The sequence below is a fragment of the Ambystoma mexicanum genome, chromosome 9, assembly GCF_040938575.1.
Source record: "Ambystoma mexicanum isolate Mex_15411 chromosome 9, UKY_AmexF1_1, whole genome shotgun sequence".
In the NCBI taxonomy this organism is placed as follows: Eukaryota; Metazoa; Chordata; class Amphibia; order Caudata; family Ambystomatidae; genus Ambystoma; species Ambystoma mexicanum.
In genome coordinates, this window is record NC_090931.1 from 872,822,654 (window position 1) to 872,837,130 (window position 14,477).

Here is a 14,477-nt window from a genome sequence, read left to right on the forward strand (position 1 = left end):
AATAAGGATTTTAAAAAAAAGGTTTCACATCTGCAGGTCCTATATTTACTGGGCACAGGGCAATGGTGTTTGGCAAGAAATGTATGGTTAGACTTGGCTAGTGTACCCAAAAGAAAGATATTGGGCCTCATTATAACAGTGGCGGCCAAGGTGTGAACGGTGCCTGTGAGGCACCAGCAGCGTTCATACCGGGCCGCCACATTACGAGGTCTGCTCGCGGGTTCCTGACAGCCTGCCAGGTCTTACCTGGCGGGCTGTGCGGCACCTGCGAGCAGAACTCGTGATTGCACCGGCACCGTTATCAACAGTGCCGGTGCAACTATGCTCCCGACCCCCATTCTGCCCTAAGGGAATGGGAATGGGGAAGGACCGGGTCCGGGTCCTTGGATGGAGGAATTACCGGGCCTTCTGAACTTGGAATGGCCCGGTAATTCCTCAATCCGTGGACCCGGGCGCGATTTCGCCAGCAGCCATGCCTCCAATATGGCGGCATGGCTACCGCCAAGGTCGTAATGAGGGCCTATGTGTTTTTTTTCTATCTATGTTGGGGACAGGGAGAAAACAGTTCACCCTTTTCACTCAGAAATGTATATGATCTGACGAAGGATGAATCAATGAGAGCGGCTAATAGCTGGCATACCCTAGCTTCTATGTCGAATCATGCTTAAGTATCTCAAGGCGCTAAAATATGACAATCAACCCTGCATCATGGGCGGACATGGCTGGTAATGGCCCATTCGTTTGGGCCTCTGAGAGGGCTGTGGGCTGTTACCAGCGAATGGTTGACTTTTATTTTTAAAGGAGATGGCTGGGCGCGTATTTTGCAACCCCAATCTCCCATATAAAAAGTAACAAGATGGCCGCAGCCATAGGAAAAGGGACGTAGACCCCTTTCCATTTTCATGGCGACATCCGCGGGCAGCAGGACCTCTGGCGCCTGTCCAGCCGGTAAGTGAAGAGGGAGGAAGGTTGGGAAAGGGTATGGTATATTTTGGGGAGTCAGGGGGAGAGTGGGGATGTTTGGAGGCAAGCAACAGGGAGAGGCTCCCTGGTGCCTCCCTACATTCAAGATGGCGCCACCCACAGAAGAGCCTTGGGTGGCTGGAAACAGCGAGAAGTACACAGTCTGTCCTCACCCGCTGTTCCAGCCACCTGATAGGCTGAGCCACCTTCCTCGGGTGCGAATCAAGCAGAACAAAACACAGAACTGCAGAAATTGGCCCTTTTCTCCAGTAACTCTAGAAGTCACTTAAGCACACCCACAGCATACTTCTATGGCTATTTAAAGCCATATCTACTACCATTTGCACTGTACTTCTTTTAATATTAAGTACATCGATCATAATGTATCCCTCTCATGAGAAAATGGTTCTTGAATCAGAATCCTCGAAACTATGCACAAGGACTCCCGGCGCATAGGACAGGGATACCTACAGAAGCTAGCGCCCCACTACATCAAGACCAGTACTGTTACGTTGAGCAAATGCAGAGGAAGGTCCCTGGAAGATCTGGGCTCCAGACTCTGGAAAGCCTTCAACTCGAGGCTAAGTGGAAAACATGATCAAAGCACTTAAAGAGGTTCTTGGAAATAGACTGCCTGGGTTACATTCGGAGCAGGCAATGAAGTGGTTAACAAATGGCGAATGCCTGATGGGGTCACTCCTTGCCGCTGACTGCATTCCAACTTCCAGCCAAAAGTTGACAAAAATGGAAGAGTCCATTTGCTGAGAAGAAACCGGGCTAACTATACTCTTCTTACGTATTGTGCCCACCCAGCAGGGCCTGAATTCCATTTCACCGTGCCAGGCTATACCAGGGGAGAAATTCCCAATAGTATACTTGTGTGGTCCAGTGGCGTAACACAAACTTTAGGGCTCCTTTGTGAGCCGTGTTGAGGCCACCCCCTGTCCCCTGCTCTTCAGTAAAGCACAGGACACTCCACTGTCTGGAGTGCACGATCTCCACGATGACCATGCTGCTGCAGTGGCAGCAGGCACGCACTGTGCTAGGTGAAAGATGTAAGTATGCATTTTAATCCAAGCTTAAATCTTTCACCGAGTGTAGAAACAAGGGGGTGGTGTCTGGTCCCTGGCACCCAAATGTACCAGCCTCCAGTGGCAGCTGGTGAATTTTGTTATTGGAAGGGTGTACACATTTGCTACAAGTATGCAAGAGTGACCAAGTGTAGCGAGTGAGCCCCATCCAAAGAAAGAGGGCTTGTGTGGAGGATGGGCGGGCAGTGGGGGAGAAGTTCTCCCTCTGAGACAATGTTTTGAATAATGGGTTAAAATGGTTCATTATACAGTATTCTGCAAGTCATCAACAAGCAAAATTGACTTTAAAAATGCAGCGGCTTCAGGAACCACTGCGCAAGGTCCCTTTTATTTTTATCTAAAGAGTCCTTAGAACCTGCCTGTGGGTGGTAAGGGGTGGTGGGAGTTAGGGAATGTGAGGGTGCTGGCTGAGTAGCACACAGGGTGCTTGGAACGCAAGCTTATAGCAGCTCATGGTTCCTGATTGGCTAGCACCTCCCCCGCCCCCATCAGGGTACTAATTGTTGTGAAATGTGTACGTGTATGTGGTTGTCTGCATCGTCGAGGGGTGTCTGTTTTGGGTTGCTAAAGCTATATGTATAAATAACACTGCCATAAGAGACAGACAGTTCTTGGTATGACAATGCTTTTGAGCTAATTTGCACACCCACAATGCATTGCTCAGTGGCTCTGTTGTGGAAGTCATCTTCCAGTGATGGCTACCTGGTGCCACTGTGTTATATTAACTAAAATGACCTTTTCTGCTAAAATAGTATACTCATCATCATTATGCATATATGTAACGAGTGTATCATGTTTACTGATCATGTAACCATTTAACCATGCAACTATGAAACATGTAACCTCCATTCGACCACCTTCGACACAATCTGCCAATCACAGAGCAGGCAGCGAAAACCCGGAGTAACGACTGTTGGGCACATCTTCTCTTCACGCATTGGGTACCAACCCACACAACCACCGTGCACAGCTCAGGAGTCACGCACTTGCCACCACGAGGGTGGTTAACAGATTAGGGGACGGGGCACTTCTCCCCAGCCAGACCAATACATGTTTGTCTTATCACATGCATTCACTAGCCCATTTTCACAATAAGGCACAATAAGGCACTCTGAATTGCCCACCAGTTGGCATTCTTCATTGATATACGGCTCCGAGAACAGTAACCCATCAATATACCTCGCTTTTGTAACTATGAGGAACTCACCAACGAGGGAGGGTGAACGTGCCCCTCTGCCTCCAGTCCGGCACTCAGTTGTGCGCCCCTGAGTCCTGTCTATCTCTTGCCTCTATCTCCTTCTGGTTTCCTGCCCTTATTCTTTGTGACCACCCCTTCACTCTTTCTCTGAAACTCCTGTTTTCCGATTTTAGTTTGGGGTATTAGGTAGCACCACCACCTATAAGCCGAAACTATTGCATTAGAGCACAGCTGGGGAGAAATGCATATGAGCAGGGACAGAAAGCTTGAAGGTGTTGTTTGGTTATTTGCTCACCCATGGTCATGCTAATCCCCATGGCTTTTCGCACCCAGCTCCCGCCCCTCGTCCCCAAAACACCTGCTAATGGGAACTTGTTGATCTCCTTTTATTCAAGCCTTACCATCAAACGTTGTACTCAAAGTGCTCGCCAGTGTTTTTTTAAAGCAGTCTTCCGAGAGTTAATGACTAAATTGGAGCTGTAAGCATTCTACTGGTGCAATAAAACTACCTTAACCAGGTCTGTCTTCAGCCACTCGATTTATACACACTAAATGTGTGCTTCTCTGGCTTCCTGTTAAAAACAAGCATTGGCAAAGCCAACATTTTTTGGCTTGTGTATGAGTATTAGGCTTTTGCCAGTCACTGGTATTAGATGTACAGGTACATGCGTCATTTTGCACCTTCTCCCATCTATGGCCAGTTAATACCACTATGGCAGTGCCTTGGCAAGTGCCTTTCCCATGCCTACACAGAATCCCAAAATGTCTTAATTGCTAATGCTTGTTGTTTATTGCTCCTGGTCTTGCTACCAACCCGTAGTTCCTGTTGCTTCTCTCGCTTAGAGATACTAACCCTGTCCCTGCCCATGCCCTACCACTTGCATCTGTCGCCTGCTTTTCTTACCTCCACCATTCACATCGCCCTCTGATAGCTCTCTGTTTTGTACTGTTCGCCTGTATCTCCATCATGCCCTTTCCCCTGTATCTGTCTCTTGGCCCTGCCTCTGGCCCTTATCCATTGCCTCTTTCTCTGTCACCTCTCTGCAGGAGACCTTCATCAGGGCACAGCTGTGGCTGAGGGAGCTGGAGCGAGAGTTCTCGGCGGGGGACATCACCATCGCTTTGATTGGCAACAAGACAGATCTCTCTGCAGAGCGACAGGTCACATCTCAGGTATGTGCAGCACTGAGAGCAAGGAGTAGCACTGAGGTCCAGTGCCGAGACGCCTCTGGGTGGATGTTGTGCTTCATAAACGCCACTAACATAACATAACATAACATAACATAACATAACATAACATAACATAACATAACATAACATAACATAACATAATATTACACAAGTGCATCTCAGGTATGTGCTGCACTCAGAGCAAGGAGTAGTACTGAGGTCTAGTGCCAAGATGCCTCTGGATGGATGTTGTGCTTTATAAATGCCAATAACATAACATAACATAACATAACATAACATAACATAACATAACATAACATACGTGCATATGAGGTTTCTGCAGCTTTCAGAGTGGCAAGTCACACCAAGGGTTGTGCAATACCCTGAGCGAGAAGGCTCTATCAAGGTCATGCAGGTTAATCACCCCAAAGCACATGCTGCACTCTCAGTCGGGCATTGTATTGATCTCATAGCGCAATCAATGATGCATAAAAACGGATATCCAATTAAAAGTGCTTTAATTGAGACAAAAGAAGTGCAAGTACTGACCACATGGATGAGTTAGCAAAACAATGTGTGGAGAAGGCCAGAAAGTTGGGTTCAAAGAATTGTCTAGTGTTTAGATGAGCCAGTGCTGTACTGCAGAACGGAGAACATTGGAATATTCATCCAAACAAACTTAAGCCATCAGGCTTCGTCCCCCCTCCAGCTGGCAGTTATCGATGTTGCATCAGAGGTAACCATTCCCAGTAATAAGGCGGTATCCTCCCACTGGGTACAAACATCTGCATCAGATGCATTTTCCTCATCCATCGCACAGAATCGCCCCACTAGGCAAGAATGCAACACCCACCTCCTCCAGTTGGGCAAAGCTACCCCCAATCTCCCATTAAGAACAATACCACCCCTTCAGCAGCTTTATCTTAAACCCATCTTCTACCCTGTATCAGGCACTATCAGTTAATCACCATCACCCCCAATAGACTTGCCTCTTCAAGTAAACTTTAATGCTTAGCAAAATAAGAACCCGGTGAGACAGACATTAATTCCAAATGTGACCATTACATGTTGTTTGTTATCAGTGCCCTGATGCCTGCGGGCTGCCGGCACTTTGTAAGCTCCCATAACATAACATAACATAACATAACATAACATAACATAACATAACATAACATAACATAACAATAAGGTGATAACAGAAATAGAAACAGGGAAAAAGAAAATGAACAGAAAAGGACGAAAAGCAAATAAAAAGCAAAGGGAGAAACAATGACAGAAAAGACTCAGAAAAAAAGATAGAAAGCAAGACAAATAAAGCCAGTAGGAAAGGGAAAGAAATCAATAAAAAGGTAAAAAGGAAAAGGGGAAAAAAGAAAAAGGGAGAGAATTAATAATGAGGAGTGAGCTTCTGAGTGAAGTTGCAGACTGTGCAGACCCTGAGTCTTTCTGCAGTGGACACTAATTTCCCAGCTTACCTGAAATCCTTAAAAGCCTGTCTAAGCCGCGGCCGCGGAGTGAGCTGCTGAGTGAAGTTGCAGACTGTGCAGACCGTGTCATGACCGCAGCATTGGTCTCCGCGGTTTCTTTGGCCAACATGGACTCGCAGCCTCACGACCCTGAGATGGAAACCATGGCCATGGTGGCGAAAGTGGCGAACTATACTATGGAAAGCCCGCGACCGCCTCTTTCATCGCCTCCAAAGCCCGCATTGCTTCCATCGAACAGCCCTAGACCGGGCACAGGTATGGCATCACTTCCCCTTTCTATACCCGAAAAGTGTCTCACTATTCCCGTTTCCCTACTTTCTCCCACCCGTGCCCCGACGTCTTCGACATCACTCCCTTTTCCCTGCCCACTCGTGCTTTCTCCACTCCCCTCTCTCCTACCTTCCTTATCCGTACCGCTTCCCCCACCCCGCCTTACCTGTGCGCCGTCGAGTCCAGAGGCAGAATCCACTCGCCGCGTCCTTCGACCGTTGAAAGAAACGCTAACGGGAAGATCGAACACCAAGAGGCATGGCGAAAAGTCTGCGGTGCTGAAACGAGTGCCGAAACGGACCATCTCGTCAACCCAGCAAGATCTGACTGCGGAAAACCAATCAAAAAGCGCTAGGCTTTCGCCTAAATTTCACAACCGTGATATTCTCCTCTCTGATGCTGTAACATCTTTTGCCCCGGGACTGGTGTCGGGGACTCAGAATGATCATTTGCAAATAGACACTCGATGTATGTCACTTCCAGTGGTGGATCTGAATCAGCAGATGATACATATCCCCACGTTAGAGGAGGGTACTCACTGTAAAAATGAACGGACCAGCACTGAGAATGTAGACCTGCTGATCCTGGACACAGAGAAGCAGGCAGAACGCACCGACCGAGAGGAAAGCACCTTTGGGCTTGAGCCACGGATGACAACGATCAGTGAAAGAACGGGATATTCGCCTATAACTTCAGATGACAATGAACAGAAGCTAACGTCATCCTCAAAGAAGGTTAATGTGGAATTCGTATGTGCCGCTCAAGTCCATACGGTCCAAAGTACGGAAGTGCGGGAGAGCTCCGCAGAGGAAAGCACTGTAAAATCATGTGCCTCAATTAGTAAGAACGAAGAACTAATAAAACGAAAAAGTCAGCATCGAAATCCAGCTGTATTAGATTCAGCGTCCTGCAAACTTAAAGATGCAATTGAAGTTCTAATAGAAGCAGTCACTTTAAGTGGGAACCCAAGAACTTCTGCAGTGGTGTGTCCACAAATGGTAATTTACCGGAAAAAAGAAAAGAAAAACAAGGAGTACATAACGATGACCAACCTAAATCACTCCTCTTGATGCCAACGAAAACTCAGCGACACACCCATAACAAGGTCAGAAGAAGACTGACCTCAAGACCAAAGGTCCCCCTAAATAAGAAAATGGGCCCAAAGACCGCTCCAACTAAGCCCTGCACAGTGGCACTACTGAACGACTTCTTCAGGAAAAAAATGGAAAGGCGATCAAATCCCCAGCGGGAGCTGTCGGACAATGAAATGCTAGAGAGCCTCATTCATGCAGAGACAGATGTACCAACTGTCAGAGACATCCCAGAGGAACCCATGATAAGCTTGGGCCCCCTGGGAAACACTGTATCTATGACAGCGGCATCTGTCGCTCCACCACTTAGATGGCACTATTCAAACAAATCTACATCTCTGGCTACAAATGGTGAACTCCAAGAGGGGAAAGGCGAAAAGCCTAATCAAGAGAGAATGCCTGATAATACAATAATCGAAACTGCAAACTCTGAAGTCAGGTGGCAGAATCAACAGCCAAGTAATAAAGTGACCGAGATCCCACTCAACCAATACTGCCACGTCTCGGAGCAAAAAAATGAAGTGACGAATAGTGCCATCAGCCTTGAACAGCAGCCATTTACGACACAACTACTTATGGCAAAAAACCCTGTGCAGATCACTGAGTTAGACTTAAATAACTTCATGAAGGAAATGGCTATTGAATCAACAAAAACATCTTCACTGATCCTTACGCCTACACCGATGCGCAGACTGAGTAGAACTCTGCCCTCCTCTCCCCAACACTTGGATTACCAAAATTTGGACTTAACAACTATAACGTCGACAGTAACGATAGCATTGGCACCGTTCTCTAAGCTGTACGAGAGCATTAACGACACGCTCCGAGATCAGATGACCATGCTAGCCTCAATGCAGTCAAAACTGCAATATCTGGAAGGCTTCATTACGGGGTCCCAAGGATCTGAAGCAGGTGATAGAGTACGTGGGATAAGGCCTGCCGAGCAAGAACCTTATAACCATCCGACAGATTCAGACGTCGAGGAACGCACAAACCGACGGACGCAACACTCAATTGGCACTACAGCAGCCCCGTCTACCACCTCACACGAGGCAACTAGAGTGATAACTCTACAAGATCGAGAAAATGGGACTCCAGCCAGTAATCTAGTGATCGAACCTCTGGACGCCATTATAGCTATATTGGAGGAGGATGATGTGCGTTCAGCGCTCAGTCAATTCGCTGCCACAGAACCAGTGGTGGAACAAGTGCCTAACCCCTTTTCTTATATAAAAACTATAGAAGGCACAAAAAAACCAAACAAAGGCCTCGAGAAAAACACCAAGAACTTCACGTATGGTATATTTAGTCAGCAAAAATCGATAGTCAGTCAAAACTCTAAAAAAGGAAAACATATCACAAGCTCAGAAGAGACTACCCAATGCTGCGGCGAAGAAAAAAGATGTCCCGCATAAAATAAAAGAGACTCAAAGTACACACCAGAATCCTACGATGGAAAAACGAATTATTTGTTTAAAAAAAACCACTCCCGTCCTTATTGTTGAGGACCAGTCAGATTGTAGTATTCTGACAATCGACGATACCGATCTTGAAAACCACCCAAAAAAACCATCCAAGAGAAAAGCAACTGTATCAACCACAGAAAACTCAAATAATGAACCCCCTAAGAAAGTACCAATCGTCAATCTGTTCTGTCGTCAAAGTCACCAGTGAATACCCAAAAATCTCAAAAACTGGAGTCCGTGAAGAGTACAACTTCAAGGACAAACGCTCTGGACAAGAAAAGACTGGACCCGGTGCGCAGAGAAAGCACAAACATCTGGAAAAGGAACAAATCCTCGAACGCACCTCCTCTTCCTCGGAAACAGGGGGAAAGGCTTGACCAGAGAAAAAGTCCAAAGCCTGTAAGGGAAACAGGCCAAAAGATCTCGGATTCATATTCCCGACATATTTCTGCCGAGAATGAGAAGAGAAAAAATGACAGAAGACCCGAATCAGAAAGTGATCGGAAACAGGAGACAAAGCGCATTGTGAGTGATTTTACTCTAAGGTTGAAAAACATCAACTCAAGATGGAACGATCTGACCATGAATAGAACTAATATTATTAGAATCTTAACCCAAATCCCCAGTCTGAAGCATATTCAAAACAAGGACCTATGGATAGTCGAACCAAGTACGTCAGGTAGAACAGACTACTCCTATATACATCTTGAATCTGAAAGTACCAAATTTCGTCTATTGAAGGAAACCAAAAACCTTCTGGAAGTGGGTTTCAAATTATTCGACATTAGGCATACAAACACACAAGCCCAGAAAAAAAATAAGTTCCCAGAGAGAAGTAAGTAACGGAAAGGAACCCTCGCAAATGACCAGGGATAACCGTGTCCGTTACATCAGCAGGATGCCTCATGCCTGCCCCACGCAGAAAATGCAAATAACGAATAAACTAAAAATCCATAGACCTAATCAAGTGGAAAGTGAAAAACCTGAGAGAAATCAGAATGCACAAAGCAATCAGGATCAGAAGTATGCGCGAAGCAAAAGGTTCCAAGATTCATCACGAAGTGATCAAACACTAAGGAGCCATGGAACACCAAGGGCGGATAAAACTGTGCCCTTGTCCTGGCTAAAAACTGAGAGCAATCGTAGACAAAAATATTAGCAACAATCTCTGGAAAAGAAGATCCACCCTGAGACATCTTAGGAGAAGATCTCAGACAAGATAACTAATCCATTGCAACCTTTAAAATTAGGCTGCTGGAACACGAGGGGTTTCATGCATTTAACTAAAAGAACTGATGTCAACCTGGGTACCTTCGATGTTCTATGCCTACAGGAGACGTGGCTGACCACCAAACCCCAGCTGGATGGCCATGAAATAATCTTTAAGAGTGCCAGGAAAGGAGCAACAGGACGTCCATCTGCGGGTCTTATAATTGCGATTAAAGCCAGCTCAGGACTAGAGGTTTATGAAATGTTCCTGTTGCCCCATTGGATCCAAGCTGTAATACTTACGAGAAAGCCTGTGTCCAATGAACATAAAGAGAGCACTTTGCTCCTAATAAACGTCTACTGGAACCCGGAGACGACTACAAACAAAGATTTTGTCAAAGAACTTAATAACCTCTGGGAAGAAGCACAAACAAACAGGGCTGACCACAGCATTATCATCAATGGAGATTTTAACGCCATATGTGAAGGGATCAGCACGTCTTCAAAGCTGTCGAACCAGAAGTCCCCTGTAAGGGAAAGAGGGAAACTCCTCGATAAGATAATGGCGGACAGGGACATGCACAACCTTCATTGGCATCGCTCCATATCAAATCTGCTGATTCCGTCATGGCAAAGAGGTGACCAAAAAGGGACGATAGACCACGTATTTGTCTCAAGAGAAATTTTGCCAGAGATCCACTCCTTTAGGGTCAGTCCCACAGTCTTCAGCAACCATAACCTCCTAATTCTAGAAGGTTGGTCGTCAAGAACTCAATCGATCAGGTGTACCTTGCCGCTCGAGCCATCAGAGAGAGGCAAAAGAGTGAAGATCTCAGAAAAAGGGCTACTGAAACTTGAGGCACAATACATAAGATCTGAAAAAAAAACTAATACACAAGGGAAAAGGGACGTTAGTGATCTGGACTATACTCCCTTATTAACCAGATTCCAGATGGACCCAAACAAAACATCTAAACCACAGAACGGATACCGACACTCATATAATAAGGATCTGGTAATGAAAAGGTCGGAACACAGAATGTTGAAGAAATACTATCAAAAGTTCCCTTCTCCTGAGAATATGGCACGTTGGATAAAGGCCGTGCGAGAGTACAGAAACTGGTTGCTCCACTATCGTTATAAACTCCATTTGAACGATTCAGAACAAATGCTGATGGCAGTCTGTGGAAACAAACCAAAAGAATTTTGGAACCTGATCAAGGGGACCCAAAGCAAAGTCAATGATAACATCCAGAATAATGTGGGAGAATCCCGCTGGATTGAGCACTTTTCCAAACTATTTGCACCAATCCTTGACGAGAATACCACCTACATCTCTATCAGAGAAAGTACCACAAATGATCCAACGTGGAACATTCCTGTCGACAAAGACTTAATTGTAAACAAACTTATGAAATTGAACAACTCCAGGGCGCCGGGCCCCGATGGCATTAGCAATTTGGAACTCAAAAAACATCCCGAGCTGTGGGCAAACTTTATGAGTAAGCTTTTTTCAAATTACAACCAGTCGAAAGAAATTCCATCTACCTGGAAAAAGGCAAACATCGTCCCAATCTTTAAGAGTGGTGCAACCGATAATCCAAATCAGTACAGGCCGATTGCTCTTTTGGATGTTATGAGAAAAGTCTTCTCGTCCTTTGTGTTGGACGACTTCCAAAATTGGGTTCGTTCAACTAACTCTATGGATCCCTTCCAGAATGGTTTCGTCAGAAACTCGGGGACAACCACAAACATTCTGCTTATGAGTGCCCTGAAAGCAAAAGCAATACAAGGTGGTCTTCCGGTATATGTTGCCTTTATTGACCTGGTCCAAGCCTTTGACCAGGTCAACAGACAACGTCTCTGGGCGAAATTAGAAGCAAAAGGATGTCCGGCCTCAATTCTAAATTCCATAAAGGCTTTACACCAAGGAACTTCCATTCAAGTCTGCCTCAGTTCGGATGGACGTCTGTCTGAGAAGATCGTGACAGCCAGGGGAGTTAAACAAGGCTGTCCCTTGGCACCCTCTTTATACAACGCATACATTGCAGACTATGGGGAATCAAGTCTTGCTATCAGACACTTTCCACCGGCGTTGGGAGGAGAGAAGATCGACCGTCTATTAAATGCTGATGATATCATCCTGATGGATCTGACGCCCATCGGCCTTCAGCGTCAGCTGGACAATCTGGTATTATATATGTCAGAAAATAATCTCCGGCTAAATAACGAAAAAACCAAAGTGCTCGTTCTGGGCAGGCAAGAAAAAAGGAATCAAAAACATTCTTGGCATTGTGAGGGTAAGGGACTGGAAACAGTACAAGCTTTCAAGTATCTGGGAATCACAATTAGCAATGACAGAAACGAAAAGACCATGCTAGATACACTTTGGATAAAGCTAAAGAACCTCACAGCACAAGCAAATGCGGTGGATAGGAGGCATGGCTGCTTCTCAATAATTCCCATCCTGAGATTCTACAAGGCCAAGGTGGTGCCAGCTCTGATATATGGCATAGACGCAATGCCACTGGTCCCGGATTCTATCTGGGTGAAATATGAACGTTTTTTTTGGCGAAACGTCCTGGGCCTAGCAACATCAACTCCCATGGCACTAATAAGGAGGGAACTTTGCATAACATCAATGTTGGCAATCAAAATGAGAGCCACTTTGATGTTATATCGCAAAGTTATGAACAAACCGGAAGCACGAGTGCTAGACCTCATTCGTAAAGAAATCATAGACGGAGATAACTGGATGCTTGCGGAATGGGAACAAAATAATCAAACAATCTTGAAAGAACTGGACCTGTCTATAGAAACTCTAATCCAAAACCCAAACAGAGTAGTGAAAAAACTGTTTGAAGCGGACTGGATTCACACGCAAGAGATGGCAAATGACTACTCACTGACAGCTAGTTTGCCAAACGCTCCAATGAAGCTAAACGCAGTCCGAGGCTACCTTCACAAATTTCCGGATAAGAGACTGAGTCGCTTATTTCTACGATTCAAACTAAACCAACTGAAAACTAATGAGATTTTGGCAATTCGTAAACAAGCTCAAACAAATTTATGTCGCTTCTGCAAATCAAATGAGCACATAGAAACCACAAAGCATCTGATAATGGAATGTCCAGGTTTGGTAACAGAAAGGCAACGCTTTCTCACGGACCCACTGAAACTTATTCAACACTAGACCTGGAAAATCTTTGGTCACTATTGAATAATGGGAACAACAAGAGATGCGTCATAGGAGTAACCTTGTTTCTCAAAACACTGAATCTATAGCAGAAGAAACTGAACAGGAGAGGAATGTTTCACCCCAACTGTGATCCCTCTGGAAAGGTCTATCTTAATGTATGGATAGAGACTCATTAACAAAGAAGAACTGCAACAAAAGTAAAACTTGAACTCACTACATTAAGTCCAAGGCATTCAGGACTAACTATCAATTACAAGCCAAAGCAAGGACATTTTCACACAAGCTGTAGACAGGAGTTTACAAATTCTTTTCTGTTTTGTAAAAATTGTTATACAATTAAATCAAAATAGAAAAAATAAAAAATAAAAAAAAATAATGAGAAGAGAAACATGGGAACAATAGGAAAAAACAGGTTACGGGGACCCTGTGAGGAGCTTCAGAGGGGCTCCTCAGGATGTGAGCTCTGGGTACTTTGAGGAAGCTTCCTGCAGCACACCAAACTCATAGTGCTGCCTTCAGTGATAGCTGAGTGCTCGTGCTGCAAGCTGACACCTAGAACCTCCCATAATCAAAATGACGATCCATCTTTAAAACAAAAACTATGCTTGGCCAAATCACCCATGATAGCACAGACAAATAGTCCATTAATAAAACCTGCGTGTAAAAACATCTGCACCTGTGCATCCTTGCCCTGCCAGTCATGGTTGTGATGTGATTGTGCACAACAGCTGGCCATTAGCTACCTCGTTTCGGTCGGTTACACCCGGTCAACAAAAACACATCAAAACAGTCTCCGTTTTTACTGGTGCCTTTAACTGCCCCGCTTAGCCCCCGTCCCAAGTTGGCTTGTGTTGCTCTGTCAAGAGAGGAAGGAGGTTGCAGCAAAGTCCCGGCCGCTGCATCCTGTATCAATAATTTATCACAAACGAACACTATCTTAACTTGTAAAATGCAGCATTTCTTCTGTGCGAGATGTGCCTGCCATCTTTGAAGACCTACTAACCTACTACCAAAAACCTGGACCACTGCAGTTTTGAATGGGAACATAATCTTGAGAAAGGGGGACAGAGCTCCGATTTCCAGGACAGTCCAGGCAAAACCGGGACGTCTGGTAACCCTATGCGTCCTGCATCCTTGCGGCCGGGTGAAGCATGGAGCTCCGGCATGCCGGCTTTGCTCCTAGAAGACAGCTTGCTCACACCTCACTCCGCAAAGGCGCAGAAAACAGAAGGGGTGGGCCACGGTACTTGCAAGCGGGAGCGGCAGTAAACAGAGGTTGCGTACCCATCTCAATGGGGATGCCACCGGAAGAACTAGTGCACTGCAAGGCGTG

General features: G+C 45.6%; 1 protein-coding gene across 1 annotated transcript in view; it reads left to right on the forward strand.

Annotated features, from left to right (window-relative positions):
• The window catches only part of RAB17 (RAB17, member RAS oncogene family), a 138,909-nt gene that overhangs the window by 74,358 nt on the left and 50,074 nt on the right, over positions 1 to 14,477 (forward strand). Inside the window, exon 4 of the mRNA XM_069615979.1 lies at positions 4,300 to 4,425. Coding sequence (XP_069472080.1) covers positions 4,300 to 4,425 — 126 coding nt within the window. The remainder of the gene's footprint in view (positions 1 to 4,299; positions 4,426 to 14,477) is intronic.